Source organism: Carassius gibelio, chromosome B10 (genome assembly GCF_023724105.1).
Source record: "Carassius gibelio isolate Cgi1373 ecotype wild population from Czech Republic chromosome B10, carGib1.2-hapl.c, whole genome shotgun sequence".
NCBI classification, from domain to species: domain Eukaryota; kingdom Metazoa; phylum Chordata; class Actinopteri; order Cypriniformes; family Cyprinidae; genus Carassius; species Carassius gibelio.
In genome coordinates this window covers 19,447,485-19,470,275 of record NC_068405.1, presented here as the reverse complement: position 1 = coordinate 19,470,275, position 22,791 = coordinate 19,447,485, and the positions used below count along the sequence as shown (strand labels likewise).

The following is a 22,791-nucleotide window of genomic DNA, read 5'->3' as shown; positions in this document are numbered from 1 at the left end:
GAGGGGTCAACAGCACTGAGGACAGAGCAGAACTGGTGTTGGGTTGCCTTTCGAACCACACACACACTAACGCAGGAGGACATTTGTTTACTGTATGCATAGTCTTACAAAGCCAGATTAACCCCTTACTAGTAACCCCCCTTTTTTGGCATGGAGACCGAAATTACATACCCAAAATAAAAAGGTTTCTGCTCATGATTCTTTCTGACTAGATACATAATCAACCTTTGTTCACAAAGCTGACACTTTAAAGTTTACTGTTCAGGAATCAGAATCACTCAGACTGTTATGATAATAGAGATATATAAGCTCAAACATAAAAACAAAAATAAAAATATTAAAAACATATGTTTTAAATGTATTTTAAAAAATGTTGATGTAGGAAATGAGTTTGAAAACACAGTGTGGCTAAGGCCACAAGTCTTCCAAGACTTCATAAAAAATTTCATAATCGAATCTGTAAAACTGTGAATTTTATGAAATATTTTCTAAGGCCATGTCATGTGTGTTTTTAGAGAAGGCTAATCAGATTGATTTATGGCCCTTGTCATCTCTGTAAGATCTCACATGTAAACATTCCTGTGCTCTTTGTGTATGTTTCACTGTTGAAAACTGCCCGAATCATGATTGTATTGTTCTCACCAAATGGTTCTTTCACACCTCCGCCAAGTATGACACATTATCCGCATTATTCTTTTATCATTATTCTTTTGTTTTTATTCCACCTTTATTAGCCTTGATTGTGGTTTTTCAGGCTTTACAAAGCAACAAAGCAGCGATCTCACTTCAGTCTCTCTTTGCATTTAGCCCTTATTTATCAAAAGTCTTACTATAAAAATACAACAAAACATTTTCTTACGACCTTACGTGAATTATTGAGACAAAAATGCATTATGAAGAAGAAAAGCACCTGCTATTAGTAGCATTGGTGCTAACGTTAGCATCAAGCTACATCTGACAATTTATGAAATTATTAGTACACTTTTACTCAAAACTCACTTTAAACCCCGATCGAGTGTTTATAATAACTTCCTTTAGCGATCAGGGGTGGAATTTGGTCGTTTACTGTTGTAAAAATATGTTATTTGTAGCCTTTTTCATCGCTGCACAAGTTAGCATTTCCGATGTACATTTTCGATTTTTTTTATAAAAACGCCCCAGATCTCAAGAAATTCTCATACCAAGCTTTACTATCGTAATCGCGGGTTTATTATTCGGATATTTTGTGTGTACAGAGGTGTTTCAGTGTTGTTTTGGCCAGATAACTACCAGGAAGTGTGCAGGAAGCATGTGACACGATGGGGCGGTGTCCAGATATGAAACTCTAAGATTGACGTTTGAAAGACCCAATCAGAGTCTGAGTCACACACCGCACGAGCTGTGACTACTGCACGCACACACAGATCGCTGGGAGAGGCTGTTTATCATTTGATCGCGTAAATCCGTGGAAAATGAATAGAAATGACGATTCTGTCTGAAGAAATATGAAGTAAACATCAGTAAATATATCCATATATCTCCGCAAATATGCATCTTTGGTCTAAAAATCCTTATTGACGCTGTTCAGTGAGTCTTTGTGAACACAAATAAACCGCTGCTGACGTGACTGAATATGAGTGAGTTGTGAATTTCTATTCAAAATGTGGCATAATACGGATTTATTATTTTGCACTCCTGACATAAATCACTAAATATCGGTCACTGCAACAATGTTTTATCAAAATATTGGTCAAATATCGAAGCTTGAGTCTTTGAACTTTCCATTGATGCACAGTCAGTTTGTCCAGATGAAGTAAGACAGTGATGTTTAATGTGCTGTGAAAGTGAAACAATAATAAACTGGGGCCGTCAGCGATGTTTGCACGTAAAGGGGTTAATGTCTGGTTCAGCTCCTGATCAAGAACCATAAGCAAAATTACAGATTGCTGTTTGTTATTAAAACAATTCTAAATAAAAATTAAACAGTTAAAGATTAAGAGTGAATTTAGGCATCAGAACATTATAATGTCAAGTATTCAACACTTAAGTCCAGTCCTTGAATATAATTGGCCCGTTTTTCTGTAGTTGCGCAGTGACTCTTTCTGATGGTTACATTAGCTGGGTTTCCATCACCCTGCTTTTATGCGCATTTTAAAGTATCGCATCCGAATCGAGTGATGGAAATGCTGAATTTTGAATAAAAATGCATTAATTCGCAAATACATTTTTACGCTCGCTTGAGGTAGTTTTTGACTTGTGCGAAAAAGGGTTAATGCGAATAACGGGAGATGGAAATGCATTTTGTGAATAAATTCCTCCAAGCGAATTGAAAAAGTCATGTGACTTTGCGCTAAATCCTGACTAACCAGCGGACCAATCTTTCCACAGCATCTGAAATCTTGTTATGCTCGAGGAAAGCCTGTCATCAAAGCATTTCTGTTTAGTTGCCTCCCAGAACTGTTAAACGACCTCCGAAAGCAATAAGCGCATTCATTGCGTTTCTTCTGCATATTCTAATCTTCAAGTAATTTATTATATAGTAAAATTATTATATTCAGTAGCTTTTCATACTTTTCTTAGTTATGTATAGCCAGTTAATCAAGAAGTGACGATTTTGTTCTCGGACTTGTTGGATGGAAACGCTGCCTGTTCACAAATGTTTTGTGCGATATTCCAATTTTGCACATAAGTTAAATTCGCAACTTTGAATGGAAACCCAGCTAGTGTAATGCCAGAAGACGGCAACAAGTAACTGTGTTTATCAGTCAATTAATCAAGGAATTCACTCAACAACACTAATTTCTTATTCATGAACGAAATAAGTGACTGTTCTTTTTGAGTGAGTCACTAAATCATTCACACAAACTATTTGTTCTAAACACTTGAGCTATTCGGGAACAAAACAAGTGGCAGTCTTTATGAGAGTGTCATTGAATCGTTCACAAAAACAAATAATTCAAACACTGATTCATTCAGGAATTAAACAAGTCTTTAGGAATAAATCACTTAAGCACTCACTCATTCAATTCGTCAAAAACTGCCTAAATCAAATACTTTGGGCAGGCACTTCATTTTTTCAATAAGTAATGCACTCTTCAAAATCTTACCAGAAGTAGGTTATCTGGGAACATTTCGCCTACTGTTTTAGGAAGATCAGTGAACGTCAAAGAATCAACTCAATTTAGCTCAAATATTTAATGAAGAAAATGATTAATTCAGAAACAAATACTGTCTTTTACTGTGGCTACAGACCGAATAACATCTGTGCTGATGTTCAGTCTTTCAGAATTCATGCTTGTGTAATATAACTTGAGTATGAAAGTATATATTTTTAAAGTTTAATATTTTTGAGATTTGCTAAAGATTAAATGTTATAGTGTTTTTATCTATCTTGTATCTTTGTAGTCATTAATTCTCACTTAAAAAGTGATATAAAACTACAAAAATAGGTGAAATGAACATGAACTATTAAATATACAATCTCTGGATAAACCTTTAAAACCTGTTCACACTAACAGCCTGCTGTGCAACCGATCAGAGAAAGCCTGGTCCTAGTCCTAGTCCTGAGAAATAGCAAGCAGCGGTGGTCACCAGCAGATCTGGAGGTACATGACCTACATGTGTATCAGATTGACATGTGCTGCTAAATAACACCCATGACCCTCTCTGTCAATCTAATCCAGAAGACAGGCAGCCACAGCACTGTAGGAAATAAATAAGACAAAAACAGAGTGAGCATCTTCTGAGGAGGAGCAGAAAACGGCTGCAGATATAAATTAATAACGTGGCAGCAGACAGTTCCATTCAGAACAAAACGCTGACGTAACGAGTGTTTTGTCTGAGGATGTCGAAAGAGCCCAATTACTATGAGAAAGAGAGAGCGAGTCAGATGATTTATCAGTGTTGTTACTCTGGCATGTAACGACTGTTTCATTAATAAAAACAAAAGCACAAATCAAAGCAATGGGGCTCAAATAAATCCCTGCGATGTTTTCCGAGGAATCCTCTGCGATGAGCTCCTCTAACCCCTAACAGCCTGAGAGTATTAACTGTGCTTTTGGCCGTCGGCTCCATTGACTTCATCAACATCAGACCTGTGGCCCCTACAGCCAATTAAAAGGAGAGAGAGAGAGACAGAGAGAGAAAGCCTTGGGTGTTTTTTCACCTGAAAACCCTCCAGTGAATCCAAGCCATTAAAAGAGGATAGCTGCATCAGCTCAGATCAGAACGTAGATAAATAACGGCTTCCAGAGACGTTTACTCAATGCATACACACAAACCCAGACACCCACCAACAAGACATTGTCCTGTTTCACACCGATGCTTGTTTTGAGCAGTGGTTCAGTCAGTATATGATGTTTAAAATCAATGCAAAATGTCATTCATGGGATAAACTACTGTATTTTACGTATACGCAGATGCGTGTTTTTGTGTATCTAGGGTGGTGGAGGATGGAAAGGTAAAACCTAGCTGCTTCACTACTTATTTACTGTATGCCTTGCTTTCAGGAAATGTGTGCTTGTGTGTGTGGCCAACCTGCTTGCAAATTTCCTATTAATTTAATGATTAATTTAGTTTATCTTTACTTTCCATACTGCCAGTTTGAATCAGCATGTTCCAGATTCTCTCACTGAAAGCTACATGGTTGAACGTGACAGTTTCAGGGGTTTGAAAGAGTGACAAAAATGAGTGCTGCAAATTAATTTTTAAGTAAATTGAACTTGGACCATCTTAAAAGGTGGCTTGAGCTCAGTTTGTATAATGAATAACTGTATAAAGGAAATAATGACACACACTGAAGGAAATGAGAAACTTATTCTTTATCTATGCATATGACAAAATGAGCATATTACAAACACTTTCAAAGGTCTTTCTTAAGGCTTAAGGGTTTAACCAGACCACCTTGCAATACCTCATAAAATTGATGACATTTACAGATATAACACTTGTATATATGAATGTATGTATCCTAAGGCTGAGAGTAGATTAAAAAGTAAGATGAATGCAATTTTTTGAAAACAAAATTAATCTAACACCATTATCTTATATTTGCCACTAAACGTATAGGTAAAATCAAAATGTAGTGGACAACAATATTCAATGCTTAAAAATAAAAAAATAATGTAATTAGTGCTGTCAAAATTAGCGCGTTAACGCATTCGATTAATTTGAAATATTTAACGCGTTAAAAAAAAAATAACGCAATTAACGCGGTTGCAGTTTTTTTTATTTCCAGTTGTGGCCTATGTGTGTTCAACGTGCAAAGAAATATGGATAAGACCAAGGAAGGACTTTTAGACGGAAAGTTTCAGTATAAAACTCTGCCGGATTACTCTTCAGTCTGCCACAAGAAACATTACTCTTCATTTAGTCTGCCACAAGAAACAGCAAAATTAAAATCATGAACTCAAATGTCATTGTTTAAAAAAAACAAAAACAATGACTGTAACAGTGCGTAAATCAGACCTTTCTGTAACGCTAACGTTAATAAGCTTAAACGAAAATAAAGAAATAATTGTGTAGCGGAGAATTTTTTGTACACAGTGCCGCGAACTGTCAATCACTCCTGTACGCGTGCATCACTGTCCTCCTCAGCTGCAGCAACTTGCGCTCTCTCTCTTCATCAAGCTTTAAAACAAAAAGGGGACAAAAAGATCATATTGTCTTTGTGCATAGGCTATAGATTAATTAGATAAATGAATATCTAAATTTGTGCCTTGCCGTCTACTGTATTTTTTTAGAACTTAGAAAAAAGATGCTGCAGCCAATGAGCAGCCAGCGGGGGCTGCAGGACGACTCAACCTCCGCAGACAGTTTTTAATGTTTATCAGACAATAAATACTCAAGATTTTGCTTTAGTATAACTCACAACGAGTTTCACACACCTTCTCCGGCCACGTTGAGTTGTTGACACTTAACAGTGGGAAAAGCGACACATGCGCTATTCACTTGTATAACTTAAGGGTGAATGGGTAATGTAGTTTCTGCTCTGGGTGGGATGAATTAGGAAGCTTGCATTGTGAAGGGCGCTCTGAAAATCGGCAAAAAGATTAAAACCTCTATTAAAACAGATGTCCAAATGAGCGTACCGGTACGCTACAAGCACGTTCTGGGCGCACGGAGAGGTGGCGGTACGCTCAAGAGCTATATTTGGAAGTGGCGGTACTGAGTACCAGTGCATACCGGCCCACTTAAAGCACTGGCAATGACTATACTTTGGAATTTTTTTGCAGTCCACTTAGAATTCAACATGGAAATCATTTTAGTTTTTTATTGGCATTGATTGTTTTGAAATTCAAATGCTACTTACATGCCTGTGTTTTTATTTCTGTAATAAATATGGCTTTCAAGCCAACAGTTAATTTGGAGGATATTGATGGTTTATTGCAGGAATGTTGTTTACATGAGAAAATCTGTGTTACAAGTTAAACAAAAATTCCAATAAACAATCATATTTTGAATTTAAATAGTTTCTTTGTCTTGAGTTTACATTAATTATTTACATTTTACATTTACATATCCAAAAAGTTTCAGTCTTTTATTTGCGATTAATCGCAATTAATCGCGATTAATTTTAAAAAATTGTGCGATTAATTAGTTAATTTTTTTTAATCGATTGACAGCACTAAATGTAATATAATGTAAGTATGTAAGTATAGGTGTGCATAGGATTTAGAATCGTCTGCTAAGAAAGCATCTGTCAGGGTCATGAATGCAAAAGCAAAATGCAAATGTGTGTATGTTCTGCAGGTGAGGTGCCTCACAGAATTCTAGGAAACTATTTTGTCTGTGTCTCAATGTAGGTCAGCTAACAGCACAGGCCATCTATTCCTGTGTCCTACTTCCAGACACACATGGCCCTACCTCTCATTTGAGCAAGTCCCCTTCCCAAGAGCATGAGCACGAGAGAAGAAAGGAAGGAAACGAAAATGAGGGAAAGTAGCAGAAATTATATCTCAGTAGCAGCTCTGTAACTGTATATTCTACATTTACTAATGGTGAATGTACGGTAGTGATGTTTCTGTGAGGAAGTGAATGTCCCTGCTATTAGACTAGCTCACAGTCAAACATATGTTTATGAAAATGCCATTTCCTCTGCTGCATGATGTGCCTTTGATTTCCAACTCCGATTCTACAAGATTGACTCTCCTGAGAGCAAAACCCTCTCCCGCATGTCCCAGACCACACAGATTCCCCATCTGACACTGTCATTCCTCTACAGCGCAAAGACAAATATAGGCATCCTTAAAAGAATGTGGAATGGTCGGGCTCCTCGCCAAATGCACATTCACAATTCTGATGAGGTTCTTTTGGGCTGGAGACTCTTTTGAATGCACAGCTTTTGTGAAGGTCGCCGGCAGCTACAGATATCCAGCATGTTTATTCATCTGAGATGAGAGGCTGATTTAAATAAAACACAATATGTAATAAATTAACGCTTTTATAGAAGGGAGATGATGAACAGAGAGAGGATCCACTGCATATTAGTTGATGATATTTTAGAGGCTATGAATAGCAGAAGAGAAAGAATGAGAATAAGAGGAGAGAATTGGAGCCTTGCGTGAGAAGAAATCAAATGAGAGAAAGAGGGGAGAAGAGAGGAGATGGGGAAAAGAGGATAGAGGAAGGGAGGGGAGGACCAGAAGAGCAGATGAAGAGCAGAGGAAATAAGCAGATGTGAGGAGAAATTGAGAAGATTTGAGACAATAGAATGAGACAAGGGGAGAAGTGATGAGAATAAGAGGAGGGGAGTGAAAAAAAGAAGAGAGAGTGATGAGACAATGAGAAGAGGGGAGAGGAGAGATGATAACAAGAGGCAATAAAAAGAACACAAGAAAATAAAATGAAGTCAAAGACAAGAAGAAGGGAATATGAGATAATGTGACATAGTGGAGAAAAGACAGAAAGAGGAGACAGCTGAAAAAAGAGAGAGGTTGTGACAAGTGGAGAAGAGATGAGAATAAAAAGAGGGAAGTGGAGAAAATAGGAGAGAAAAAAACTAAGGAAGAGCAGAATACTCCATCTGTGCATTCAGTCTTTCTGTAATTGCATTAGAATTTCAATGGTGCTTTTGAAAAGCACTGAGCAGGAGCAGCCCTCCAGATGAATCAGACGGCGCTGAACATTTAAAGTGAATCGCATGCGCGCTCAACATAAAGTAGCATTGATTAAACTTAATTAGGCTTTTGGTGGGCACTCAGACTACACTCTGTGTGTGTGCGCGCACCGTAGCTTTTAAAAGGCACACAATGGATCAGTTCATCTGTAATGAAGAATATCGGTGCTGGCACTCGTGTTTGTTCGAGGGAGACGCAGAGATGAACCTCTGACACAGATAAAAGGAAGCAATAGTATTTAAGAGTCGTTAGTTTACATCAGTCTGTCTCGTACTAAACAATACCGACGATTAGAGCAAGAAAACCTAAATTAATTCCATTTGGGATGACCAGAGCTGAGCGGAGCCAGCATAGGAGACCGATGGGATGCCACTGGTTGTTTGAATTCACAGCTCACTGGGTTTTTTCGGATCCCCGGTGGAGTGTAATTGGTATAATTCGCTGGATTAATCAAAATGCGGAGGCCTGGAATTGGGAGATGCTCCAGCGTGCCGCTCAGCAGAGTGTCTGGGATTTGGCCAGGAGGAATCAACTCTGCCACAAAGCTCCGTCTCTCTTACATAGTCTATTTTATTCATTTAAACCGATCTGCCTCTCGCGTATCGAGATTAGTCAGCGCATCACACGTATACACACATTATGGCCTCCGAGTTACACACAGAACTTATGATACTTATAAAAGCAAACAACACAAGGGCCAAACAATACGATGTTTTCTCGTAATCATGAGAAGTAACAAAAGCTCTGACATACGACCGAGCGAGATATTCATGTTCAGTCTGAGATTCTCCTGCAGTCTCGTATGAAGCACATTACTGACAGTGAGAGATCTGCGGTGTGAGAGATGGAAATGTGAGATCACTCGAGTGTCTTCAGTGCTGGTGTGTGTGTGTGTGTGTGTGTGTGTAGGCTTTAAATGCCAGCTCTGTCAGGGATCACACTCTTTTCTTCACCGGCAGAGAAGACAGGAATAAATAAATAAATCTCTCACTGGTTCATTCCACACTGCCTTTGGAGATTCAATGGTCCCAACAAATGTTAACACCGTAAAAATGAATAAACACTCCTTTGTTCAAGTTTTAGTATTGGTCTATAGCATTCAAGTACTTTTCAATGAGGTAAATGCGGTTTCAATTAGGAACAGTGAGTGTTTTTCTTTTTTTGTTTGTTAATAATATTGTTTGATAAATAATGATATACACAGCTATTCAAAAATAACTGTTAAAATAACTGTTTTAGATTTAAAAATATTTTAAAAGGTATTTATTTCTGCAATGGCAAAACTTTCTTAAGCAAAAGTTTTACTTAATCGTTTAATTACACGGTAACAAAGAAACAAAATAAAATGTAACCAAAAAAAAAACCTTACCGACTTGAAAAGTTTTATTTGACTCTATATTCAACTTTTTTTTGTCCAGCTTGTTTGTAATTACAGACCTCTGTACTGACTCTGCAAAAACTATGTTCTTTTTAAGATGTGTGTGTGTTATTCTGATCTCTGGTCGATGCAGAAATGTGCAGATTAATAAAACTCAACACTCTTTATTTATGCTTCTGGGCCCCTGAGATCTTAAAACACAAACAAATTGACAAATAAAGGGCTGGATCCTTCAGAGACAAATAAAGAAAACAAACCTGCAAGGATCCTGTCCTGAGATCCTCACACACACACAAATACACACACAGCACTTTGAGCTAAATCACAGCCAGATGAAAATGCTGAACAAATCCAGAACTGCACGCAGTCTCTCAGGTTCAACAATTAGCACTCAAGAGGGACATTTCTGCTAATTAATTCTGAATGTGTAATTAGTGGGAGAAACGGAATATTGAAGAGGTGAGAGAGAGAGGTATGTGTTTAGAGTGTGTTTATGTAGCCAGAATTCTCAGGTTATGCATAAAACACACAAAAGTACCAACAGCTGACTGAAATCACCATACCATGTAGACTCAAACATTTGCATAACTCAGCTAGGGCTGCACAATTGAATTTCCAGTCGTAATTACAATTATGGATGGCACAATTACGTAATCGTTCAAAGTGGCAATTAATCGTTAAAGTCCACTTATGTTATTCTGCATGCTTAATCAGAAATTATAGTGTATATAAAGATATAATAAAATATTAATTATATACACTTTTTAAATAATATTTTATTCAGGAAGTATGCATTCAATCGAAAATGTCAGTAAAGACTTTTACGTTACAAAATATTTCTATTTCATATAAATGCTGTTAAAAGAATCCTAAAAAAAGGTATCATGAACGAAAAAAGCAGTACAACTGTTATAATAATAATACTAATGAATGTTTCTTGAGCAGCAAATTGGCATATTAAAATAGGACTGGGCGATATATCGAATATTAGTGTTCTGTTCTCTGTTCTGTCATGAGATCTCGACTGTATTGTTTGCAATTGTGATCACTGAATACATGCACTAACTCGACAGCTGATGTTTGAATAGAGAAACATAGGATATGGTCATTTGGAATTACTATTAGGAAAGTTCATTGTTATATTTAGGCTACCAGTTTTCATAATATAGACATAGAGTGCAAAAGTATTTGGTATTCGTTTATATATAAAGAAATACCTTTGTGCTTCAGCAACTAGCTCCCCATCTGAGAGGGTTTTTAGTGCCAGTGGGAACATAGTTTTCATGTCACAGAACTTCTCTTAAACCAGAGACAGTAAACAGACTTGTGTTCTTAGCTAAAAACTTGTGCATGTGTTTTATATATATATATATATGAGAACAAAAAAAAATATTATCCCAGTTTATTTTCCCCAGTTGCAGTTTAAATTGTGAATTGCATGCACTAAAAAAGTTGAAAGAATGCACTTTCTGTTCTTGTTTTGCACTACTTCAGTTACATATACATGTGTACATTTAATAAAAAGCAGTAAGTGATCACTTGGTCTACATTTTTCTTTAAACTGCTTAAATTAAATTAGCAGTTCAATCTAAATAGTTTTTGTATGTTTTTTTAATGGGGCAAAAGAAAATAGAGTTTTTTTAATTATTTAAATGCGAATGCAGACATATCAAGATATATATCCGATATCGTAAAAATGTTGACAATATCGGGATATATATATATATATTTTTTTTTTTTATATCGCCCAGCCTTATATTAGAATGATTTCTGAAGCATCATGTGACACTGAAGAATTGGAGTAATGACAGCTGAACATTCAGATCCGTTATCACAGAAATAAATGGCAATTTTACAATTTTAATTTTAAATAAAATTTTAAATTGTATTAATAGTTCACCATATCACCGTTTTACTGTATTTTGATCAAATAAATAATGCCTTTGTGATCAGCAGACTTTTTTCAAAACTGTTTTCCACCAAAAATTACTGACCCAAAACATTTAAAAAGAAGTGAATTTTTCCTGGAAATTCAACAAAAATTGTTTGTACACTAATGTGGTAAAACTAGGGCTGCACGATATTGGGAAAAAATGACATTGCGATATTTTATTTTTCTGCGATATATATTGTGATATGAAATATAATCTAGTTTTTTCTTACAAACAAAAATGTGGTGAGCACACTTAGATTGATTAATATGCGCGAGGGAGAGAGAGCAAGACAGCGCTCGTGTTGTTTGAAGACGGTAAGTGTGAGAGAGAGAGAGAGAGAGAGAGAGAGAGAGACTCTCTCTCACCCTCTCTCTCTCTTTCTGCCCTAGTAAACTGACAGGACTTAAAAACACATGCAAATGATAAACTTTCACTCTATGATGGTTTAGCTGTGCAATTAATCTGCAAATCACATTCGTCAAAGGCCGGGGAGCAACTGGCCCATACAGTTAATGAATAATGAATGGATCAACTACGACAGCCTACATTGCACATCCTGCGATGTGACTATCGTGGATTCGTACATCGCAAAATGGGTGCTTAAACAACACATCGTGCAGTCCTAGGTAAAACCAACCATTGCATACTATTGCATTAAATACATTTACATTGTCCTTTAGAAGATGCTTTGAGGACAATGGGAAGCAATCAATGAGGACAAATGAGGACAATGAAAGCAATCAAAATCAACAAGAGCAATGATATCCAAGTGCTATAACAAGTCTCAGTTAGCTTAACGCAATAAATACTTAACAAATTAACTAATTAATCTCATTTTATTATTTTTTTGTTTTTATTTTAAATTTGGTTAACACGAAGCAAACCATAGATTTCATAAGAAATGTATTTAAAAAAGCTTGCCATTTATACAAAGAGAGCTTCACATTATGAGATAGATCCTCAAACTAACAGTAAAAGCTATACTTAATATGAGAATACAGAGGCAATAACATTGAATGGATTGCAGTAACGTCACACCATTAACTTCAGCCCTGTGAAATCATCCTGATACTCGTAAAACTGTCTCCACCTCTTTTGTTTCAGATGGGTTTGTGTGTAAAAGCCCTAATCATCTCCTCTCCTTTTAACGAGGCTCTTCATTAGTCTGACCTGCAGACTTTCTCAGAGACACACACACACATATATACACACACCCTGTTACCATGCCAACCACATGCTGTTGTCACTCTTGGCTCTGAACATCTTTATCAACTTCAGCAAGAAGGCTTTTGGCGTGGAGAGCCCCACAATTGACGTCTTATCAGACCAATCCCTCCGTGTAAAAATAGAAACTGTGTGTACGAGATCTGCATCTATCTCTCCATGGCATTCACACAGCATAGAAAAATCTCTCTTTGTGTAATGAGCCGTCGCTGGTGTGACAGAACAAGGCGCGCGCACACACACACACGTTCAGATGTTAATGGTGATTTATGGTGTAAGGGCAGGTATTCATAAAAGTAAATGGTCTTGTAGGTGGAATGTGTGTGTGCGTGCTGCTCAATCATTTTCAAAATCCTCCACATAGCATCTTTCCATTTGTTTGTCGCAAACAGCATATTGTCCATGTCCTAAATATTTCTGTTTTATTACTTTGAAATTCAATTTGTGTATGTTGATCATAACGTACTCTAAATGCGCACAAAAGCTTCCTCCACAGTTCACAAAGTCCATTTACAGAAACCAAGCTTCATAACTATGGTTATGACGTCCAAAAAGCATTTGTAGACTGACAAAATAAATTAAATAAAAAAATAACAAACACTTGAGAGTCGTAGGAAAACACTAATCTAGGTTAGACAATAATAATGGGGTCACAGAGAAAAAGAAAATGGTCCTGAAAAATTTAATTATTTTTGGCAGAAGAACCCTTTATTAACTGGGTAAGTGGGCTTACAAAAAATGTAAGTATAAAGCATTACATATGATCCCTTTACACTAAGGAAAAAGCTCTGACATACATCACTGAAGACCGTTTCACCATCACTGAACACTAAAAGAATCAGATCTCCTACAGGTGAGCAGAACCTGCCCATGGCTGTAGATGTGTGTGACAGATCTGTTGAAGAGGAGGATGGAGAGGCAGGTCTTCATCCTTCAGTCCATCAAACAGCCCTTGACAGCTCTCTCTGGTCAAAAAGAGAGAGGGAGAGAGAGTGTGTGTGTTGTACGCGAGTGTGTCTCTCTGATAAGGGCCAGTGGGCTGCTTTGTCCTCTAGAGATAAAAGACCTGAAATGAAATCTGAAGACTGAAAGGATGCCGGTCCGCCCCAAGAGCTTAGAGCAAGAGAGAAGGAAAGAGGGAAAGAGGAAATGGTCTATAGAGAAAAAAAAGAAAGAATGCACACGCATGCGAGAGAAAGGAAACAAGAACGAAAGACAGTCTCAGGTACTTGTGGAGAGTTTCACAGCTTTTCAATGGTCTATTGAACGGCAGGACCAGAGGCTTCCTGTTGAGTGGATCTGGATTAAACAACTGCTACATGAACCACTCTCAAGCATAATGATTAAACACCAACGGTTCTCCTGTGAAAAGATTGATGAAAGCTAGACATGTGAGTGTAATATCACATAATCGTCATTTTAAACTAGAGAAGCAAAGCAAACTATGAGTACAAATATAAATCCTTGTTTGAACAGAGAACAGAGAGAAACAACAAAGAACGACAAAGACAAACGATAAAAACTCTATAGAGAATAATAATGTTATATAGAGAATAATATGCAAAAAGAAAGATTGATAGACAATGACAATCTATATATAGATAGAATGACTGATAAACAAAACAATACTATAAAATATTGTATAAAATAATAGAATAGAGAGAATGACAGGATAATATATACAGTACATAGTAATATAGAGAGAATGACGGAATAATCTATAGAAAGATAAAATGATAGCATGATAAAATACTCTACAGAAGGAGAATGATACATATAATATTATAATATAATATTATTATGATAGATACTGTGCACCAAATGATAGAATAATATAGAGAGAACGACAGAACAATATATAGGAAGAAAATTATAGAATAATAAAAAGAGACAGACAGAGATAGATAGAGAGATAGAGAGATAGATAGATAGATAGATAGATAGATAGATAGATAGATAGATAGATAGATAGATAGATAGATAGATACTGTAAAGAGAATGTTGGTACAATATAGAGAAAATAATAATAATTAGAAAGATAGAAAATGACATAAGGAGAACAACAGAAGGATATATAGGGAGACAGATCAATATATACCAGTACGTGAGGGCTTGTGTTTATGTCTATTGTTTTCAGGTGTGATGTTTCTCACTATGCACATGAGAAATGAGTCATTCTACATCCGCACACACAAAGGAGGGAAAATGAGTTGCAAAGGAAGGGATGGATGGAGAGAAAAAATAAGAACAAAGGAGCAGAGCAGAAAAGACAAAAAATGGTTTTGTAAAGGGACAGAGAAGAGATGTGACATTTACAGAAATAAAAGATGAAACCGGGATGAGGAAAGAGAGTCTCCTGGGAACACTGCTCTAGAAGATACGAGGGGTGGATCGCTTTGGGGGAAAAAAAAGTGTTACAGAGAGAGAAAAAGAGAATATTGTGTGTGTGCTTGCGTTAATGTAGTGCAGACACATATAAAAGCTGTTCCTTCAACTCTGACAGCAGTGAACAGCCCAGCACCCGAGACCTCCCCGCTTTCAAAGAGCTCTTCCTCTCCGTTCCCACATCTCACACACACATCAGAGAGTCTCTGTGATCTGCCGTGATTCCTGACACAATGAAGGAGTCAGAGGGTGGGAACGCTCCGAGAGAGATGGGTGCACGAATACACTGACTCCGGAACACATGGTAAAACATGCCCTGCTGCGCCGAGGTCAGCTTATAAGACAAACTGGCAGATCTTCCTCACCTGAGCAAGAACCTCATTCAATATTCATGATGGGTCTCCGCCTCTCCATCACTGGATTTAATAGTGGCTGTGACTCAATTTTGCTTTGCAATATATGATTGATTTTCTCTGAATCACTCTTACAAGTAAGAAAAACAGACGAGTGGAGAGCGTCCTCGTCAAAATGTAAATGACACTAAAGGGGATCCCAGAGACTACATATGCATATATAAGGCCCGTGAGCCCGTCAATCTAATTCGAACCCCTGACAAGCGTGCGACAGAAGCAATCGCGCAGGAGAAACCAGATTCACGTTCAGCTCAATTAGAGCTGCGTCACCATCACCATGCCAACAGCAATCACTGCGCCGATAAGAGATAGAATGTAAGAATGATTGACAGCCTGTCAGCTCAGCTCATCTTTACAAAGTATAACTGTTATCAACAAGACAGAGTTAACTCTCTTTCAAAAGACTCATACGAGCTGGTTTGAAGATGCAATTATGGATCCAGAATTACATTCCTAGGCAAATCAAGACTGTTATAAACGTTAAATCTAAGTATGTAAGTGAGAAAGTCTGTTAGTTAGCGATCGTCTGACGGCTCTGAGCAGCATAGCAGAGCTTTACTTGATGGAGTGAGCCAAACTCCTGACGTTTGGATCTGTCTGTCAGAGTTCAGGTCCAGATGAGCTGATGAGTGGTGTCCAGTCTTCCTGATTCACATTCATCTGACGCGTCTGTCTCACTGAAGACCTCAGCGATCCAGCTCTCTCAGAACTACTCAGAGATTTCCAGCTCCTCTTGTGGGATTGAGATCTGTGTTAAACGTTCATTTATTGTTTCAAGTCAGATAGAATAAAATACAATTTTTGACTGTACAAACAAGGGCTGTCGAATATAAAAGTAACTAAAAACATATTTAACACCAATATATTTACTTATTTCAGCTAACAATCTTATCTTATTTGACATCAATACACATACATTAAACTAGCTATTAATTATTAATTTATTTTATTTAATTTGCATGCCATTTGTTCGCCTTTATTGTTGTAGGACAGTGTAGATGAGAAGGCAATTTATCACTAGCAATTTATCACTAATTATTAAATCATTTCAATTTTATTAAAAAAAAATTCCTGAAGGAAATAAGCAACGCTGGCCTTCTTTTTCTTCTTTTTGCTCAGATTTAAAACTGCTAAATATTTTAGATTTTCATATTTCATCTGGTTATCTTCCATTAATGTGATACTTTGGCATGACTTTAAGGACAATACTTCCAAAGAAGTCAAGGAATCAGTTGCTGTCAGGAGGTGTGTTTCTCTCTCTTGGCTGCTGGAGGGAGACAGCTGTTAGTAATGCTCACTGCATTAGAAATTTATAAGATTCGCAGTGAAAAGCTGCCAGCACTTGTATAATAAGAAAACCGTTCCCCGCAGACTAAATGCACATTTCCAATGCCTAATATTTACAGTCTCCTTGATCAACAGACGGACAATGGGTTTGCACTCAAAACAGACAGAAACTATTTATAATTGGGCAGCTGTGTAGACCTGGATGATGTCACGACCGCTGTACCTCCCAGTGCTGAGGCCGACCTCTTTAGTACAGAGAGCTTGTTGGACAAAAACTTTCAGAGGACAATCTGTGATCTAAGAGCCACTGACTTATCCGAATACAAGTCCAGCTCATGTTAAAAAATAACAGAGCAGGCAGAGGAATCTTTTGGAAACATTCCAGGCTTCTCAATGTGAAATTTACCAAGAAAATGGCAGCAGATTTCCTGAATGTGTCAAAAAAATCTAAAAATATACTGACTCATACTTATACCGACGTAACCCAGGTCGTATACATGTAGCTGAACACGTAGCCTGGACATCGCATTTGTCTCTCTTAATATAATGTATTTCCTCCCAAGTACACAGAGTAAATCTTTCTGATGGCATATCAGGATTTTTGTGGACAGGGATTTGATAGGGCATATTGGACAGGTCAGTAAGTTATTAGAAGATATAGCACACACATTCAGAATAAGCCAGGAAAGTAATATGTTTGCACAAGGATGTATTTGATAGACCGAACACACTGTGGACTCAGCATTCCTCAACACTGGCCTCAATCTGAGAGAGTTTAACCCGTGTTAAGGTCCCTGATTCCCTCCCACAAGTCTGTATATTTACAGCACATACATTAGCTCCCGGAGATTAAAAGGTCAAAGGTCACAGTCAGTGACAATTGAGAGGCAGTATTTTCATTCCAGGAGAGATGACAGGCTCCCCGACACAGCCCGCCTAACTCTCTTCCTGTAAGATCACACCACCAGTTCAACTGTAACAGGAGCTCCACAGGAACTGGTTAGAGATACAAAACAAACGTCATGCTGATGTTAAACTAACTTAAGCCTGGTTTTTCTTTTTTCTGTTTCAGGGTATATATATATATAAAGACCCTGAAACAGAAGAGAGAAGAGCAGGCTTCACTCACACACACATCTTTAGTTTGACTTGAGTTTAATTTTTTAAACGGTCTGACAAGTTTTTATTAAATTAAATTTTTTTACATCTCAAAAGGCTCCACTTTTAACAGGAGTGTGTAGACTTTTTATACCCACTGTATATGTTTGATGAATATATTTGAACATTTTAGAGATGGTAAGACAGCAAGAGAGATGAAGAAAGAAAGACAGATTGTTTCTGATAAATGACAGAGCTGAAAACGTCCTGCTCTTGATTATAGATCTGAACATCTTGTTCTCTACAAACAGTCCAAACAGAATATCAATGACAACTAACAAAGCACACACGCACAAATAAATAATGTTATATGCCACAAAGTTATCAGAGACAAACAGACAGCCACACACACACACACACAGGTTGGGGACTGTGTTGAGTCCAGGGAACTCCGATCCAGGTAAGGAGATTACAGACACACACAATACCACCGTCTGTTCGTCTTCCAGGAACAATCCGGTTCTCTGGAGCATCCAGGAAACACACACAAAACAAAATCTCTTCCATGGCCAAAAATTCCTAACTCAGCCCAACACCTGCTCCTCTCTCTCCCTTTCTTTTCTCTATGCCACTCAACAATAAAAGTCATAATTCATGCTCTCTATTGATCAAACCGAGACGCTGTTACTTTTACTTACATCATTTGAAAATCACAAAGTTCCAGCTGTAATCAGACGCTCGTTCAGAAGCCTGTTGAGCAGGACCATCAGCATCCGTGACGTTACACCAGCTTTCATCATCCCGGCAGACTTTTATATTCAGGGAAATTGGGTGAGCAAAAGCAGCCGAACTTCTGCCATGGGAATTACAGGTGTGACTCCGCTACTGCGTCTTTTATTGCGATGAGAAAAAATGTATTCTTTGAGAAAAATGTGCTTGAGACAGATGAAAAAAGTGGTAGCGATGCAAAGGAAAACGTTATTGTGTGTAATATTTAATGCACAATGATGGGAACCGAGCTTTCTCTATCAGCACCGCTTTAAAACTTGTCCTTCTATACGCAGAGTCTAAATAAAATCCTAGACTAACCACCCCTTGCCAACATCACATCAAAACCACCTTCTGTCAGATGCTAGCAGGGTGTTTGACAGGGAAATGAGGGTTTGGATTACACAAGTGTTTTAGACACCACACTGAAATGTGTGAATTTCTGCAGTAAACAGAGGACCAGAGAGAGATGCTGCATTCAAGTCCTCCTGGGAACTTCTTACTTAACAGTTTGGAAGTAATTATTGCATGATATGCATTTCAAATGATTTTGGTCAGAATAAATGTCATGCTCTGGCCATTTTCTCTCTTTTTTCACAACCAACTATCCAACCATCTATCGATCTACTGTACCCATCCATCTATTAATTTACCCAATTACCCATCTATCTGTCTATGGTCTATCTATCCAACTGTCTAATCCATCCATTCATAAATCTGTCAATTTATCAATCAATCCATCTATCTATATATCAAATCATTAATCTACCTATCCATCCATACAAACATACATCTGTCTATCCATCCAACTATAAGCTGTCTCTATAACTATCCCTCTAGCCACCTGCATATCTATCTATATCCATCCATTCATGTACTGTACATATCTATTCATCCATCCATAAACCAATTTTTCCCACAATGCAACAGTCTCCAAATTACCATTTCAGGTTTTAGCAGACTAATCAGAATACCATCTAATTAAGAATATGTATTCAAAAACATAAGAACTTCCATTATTTAAAGATGCTTTGTTATTAACAGCTGTCTGACTTGCACAGGAAATTTACATCTCTTCACACATAATGTCACAAGTTTCAAGATTACTGTTAAGTGTAGCTGAAAAAGTATTTTTCTCTTGAACATAAAACCAAAACCCTGACTGTATTCTTATGAAAAATGCAACAACCCTACCAAAACATTCATTGTTTCACAATGTGAACAATATCATATACAATTGTAAAAATAACATGCTATAAAGTTAGTTGGTTTGATGGCATGTTATTGCAAACACAGTGTGTGTTCTGGCAGAGCGAGGGCTGTATGGCCTTTGGGTATTCACTGTAACGGCACACAAACGGCTCACAAAAGCAACCAGCAGAGCCCTGATGAAAATCACACCATTACATCTGTAATTAACAGCATGAAATCCTGCCACAAAACCCCTTCAATGTCTGAATAACATCCCTGATCCATGCGCCCACAGGATAGCCAATGCACGTTCCCACAATGCACTGGGGCAGCAGGACTGATGGAGCTTTGGAGCTCAATTTCCAACACAATCATCCTCATTTCAGCCTGAAAATGCCAGAGAGATTCTGCTGCAGTCTCTTTAGTGAAAGGAGAGAGAGAGAGAGTGAGAGTGTAAGAGAGAGAGGGAAAGAGGGGAATAAAGAATGGAGGCGGACAAAGAGCGTCTTTTAACACCAGTTTAACAGTCACCTGGAGGGCATGAAGGACACGAGAGAGAAAGGAGACAGTAGTATGAAAGAATGTGTGTGTGTGTGTGTGTGAAGGATATGAACTCTTGCAATCTAAAAATCACAAACATTTACTCTCTTTATAGCTCTCTTTTTTTCTCTCTCTGAAATGTTCTGTACTGTACTCCCTTTCTTAAGTAAATACAAATTACTCCTTTTAATATTTCGCCATGCTTTATTGGCATAATAAGGTATAATGGACCATCAATCTTCACATTTGTAATGATTACAAATGTAAAATCTTAAAATGAAGAACTAAAAAAAAAAAAGACAGAAAATGTTTTTGTTCACGGATTAGTCCATTTTTAACCCACATTTTGTGGCTGGCATCTACGTACCATTAGTGAAAGTACGTTTCTTTAATCTGCATATCAATGTGATAGTGAATGAATAAAACTAATTTCTTAAAACCTCAGAATTACCATTCAAAAGTTAGTATTTTAGTAGGGTTAGAATTCATGTAGAAATTTACACCAAGATCACCACAACTAAGTCCGTAAATGTCTCTCACACAGCTCTGTGCATTATGCTCAACATTAGAGGATACTGACATATATTTTGCATTATCAAAGTCTAATGGTCTTACCTCTATGTCTGTTCGTAGTTTTGTCAAACATTAGCATGGCATCCTCTACCTGAAAAACACAAAACACATTCATGGGTCAAAGAACATACAAAGACCAAAGTACTCCAAAAAAAAAAAAAGAGGCAAGAAAAAACTTTTGAACAAAAGTAGAGTCATTTGAACTCTTTGTATGATTCCATTTAATTATTATCCAAGATCAGCATGTATAAAACATCATGGTTCGGTAAAGTACAAACATTAATTGATGCTGCAACCAGCAATGAAAGGGCCCTCGCACCCGGGCTCACTGCCACCCGGTGGCCATAGGTACAGCAGGCTTTTAAAGTGGTAAATATAGGAGGAATATGTAGATCGGACAATGCATGTTTGAATTTCCTGTTGCGAGTAGGTGGTGCTATAATTTTAACGGAATATTGGCGTTTAGATGTGTTCAGGCCAGGACTATTATAAAACGTGTGAAGACTGTTTGAGCATGTTTCTAACATGTTTAGCATGCAATGGCATATTTTGTGTTGCTAATAGTGCTTCACAGTGTTAAACACGGCACTTCCTATTGGCTGCAGGTGGCGGTATGACTATAACTGAATCTTGGCAAGTAGATGTGTTCAGGTCAGGATTCTTCATCAAACATGTCAAGTTTCAGGCAGATTGGACACTGCATGTCAGTTAAATCAACTTCACTGCATTAAGAGCATGCTTTAACACTTATGTAAGTGTGGCTAGCATGTTTTAGTATGTTTTTAGCAGTTGCCAGCCAACTGAAAACTTGATGACGCTTTTTAATACGTTCCTAGGAGTCCATAACAGTGTTAACCATGACACTTCCTGTTGCTAGCAGATGGCGCTATGGCTATAACTGAACATGGGAATGTAGATGTGTTCAGGACAGAACACCTATCAAACGTGTGAAGTTTGGGGCAGACTGGACATTGCTTGCCTAAGTTACATCAACTTCCTGTTTCATGAAGAAACATCAAACTTTGTCAGGTCGCCAGGGACACGACAGTCGCAATTTAACGTCACAAAGGCCTTATGATAACCCTCACCAAATTTGAAGATGATCTGATTAAAACTGTAGGAGACTGGAAATGGCAAGAACTGTACAAAAATTATACAGGAAATTCAAATAAAGTACTTTCTGCTGGGTTTTGGATTTTGTACCAAGATACTTTTTTGTAGGTAATGGTGTGTTACGTGTGTACCGTTTTTTGTACATGTCACTAAAACATAGATCAAAGTGCACTTTTGACATTTAACAGGAGGCGCCTTAAATTAATTTTTCCATACTCACTTCTGAAACTCATATCAGATGTGAATTTTCGCCTGTTCTTATGCGTGTGCTAAGTTTCATGAATTTTAGAGCATGCTCAGGCCCTCAAAAATGCAATTCACTTTGGAGGAGGAGGAGGAGGAGAATGAGAAAGAGAAGAAGAAGAAACAGAGCAATTCTCTGGCCCTAATAAGATGACCAGATCAGTAATCAGATGTCAAGCAGCACCTTTTGATAACAAACACTTCCATCATAACTAAAGGTTTCTGTGGAGTATTGCTCAATGGGACAAAGGCATGACAAGAAACCTTTGTATGATGCAGGCAGATTCTTAAAAGAAAACACAAAGAATCTGTAGAGACACACCAGAGTCCAGAGTAATTTGCCCTTCATGACTCACACATGAGAAAGAGAGGGCGAGAGAGACAGATACAGAGTCAGTCTCAGGGGGAGACAAAGCGGTCCATGTGTCCGCGCACTGCCTGCCTCCTGGATACGGTCGCTAGGTAACATGAGGAGTTGTTTGAGTGTAAGAGACAGACTGTTCAGCACAGCGGGGGACCCCAGTATGAGGCCAGTGGCTAGAAACTCA

The 22,791-nt window shown here is 37.7% G+C and overlaps 1 protein-coding gene across 1 annotated transcript in view; it reads right to left on the bottom strand.

Moving 5' to 3' along the window:
• msi2a (musashi RNA-binding protein 2a) overlaps nt 1-22,791 on the bottom strand; it is a 164,978-nt gene that overhangs the window by 45,507 nt on the left and 96,680 nt on the right. Inside the window, exon 7 of the mRNA XM_052567594.1 lies at nt 20,930-20,978. Coding sequence (XP_052423554.1) covers nt 20,930-20,978 — 49 coding nt within the window. The remainder of the gene's footprint in view (nt 1-20,929; nt 20,979-22,791) is intronic.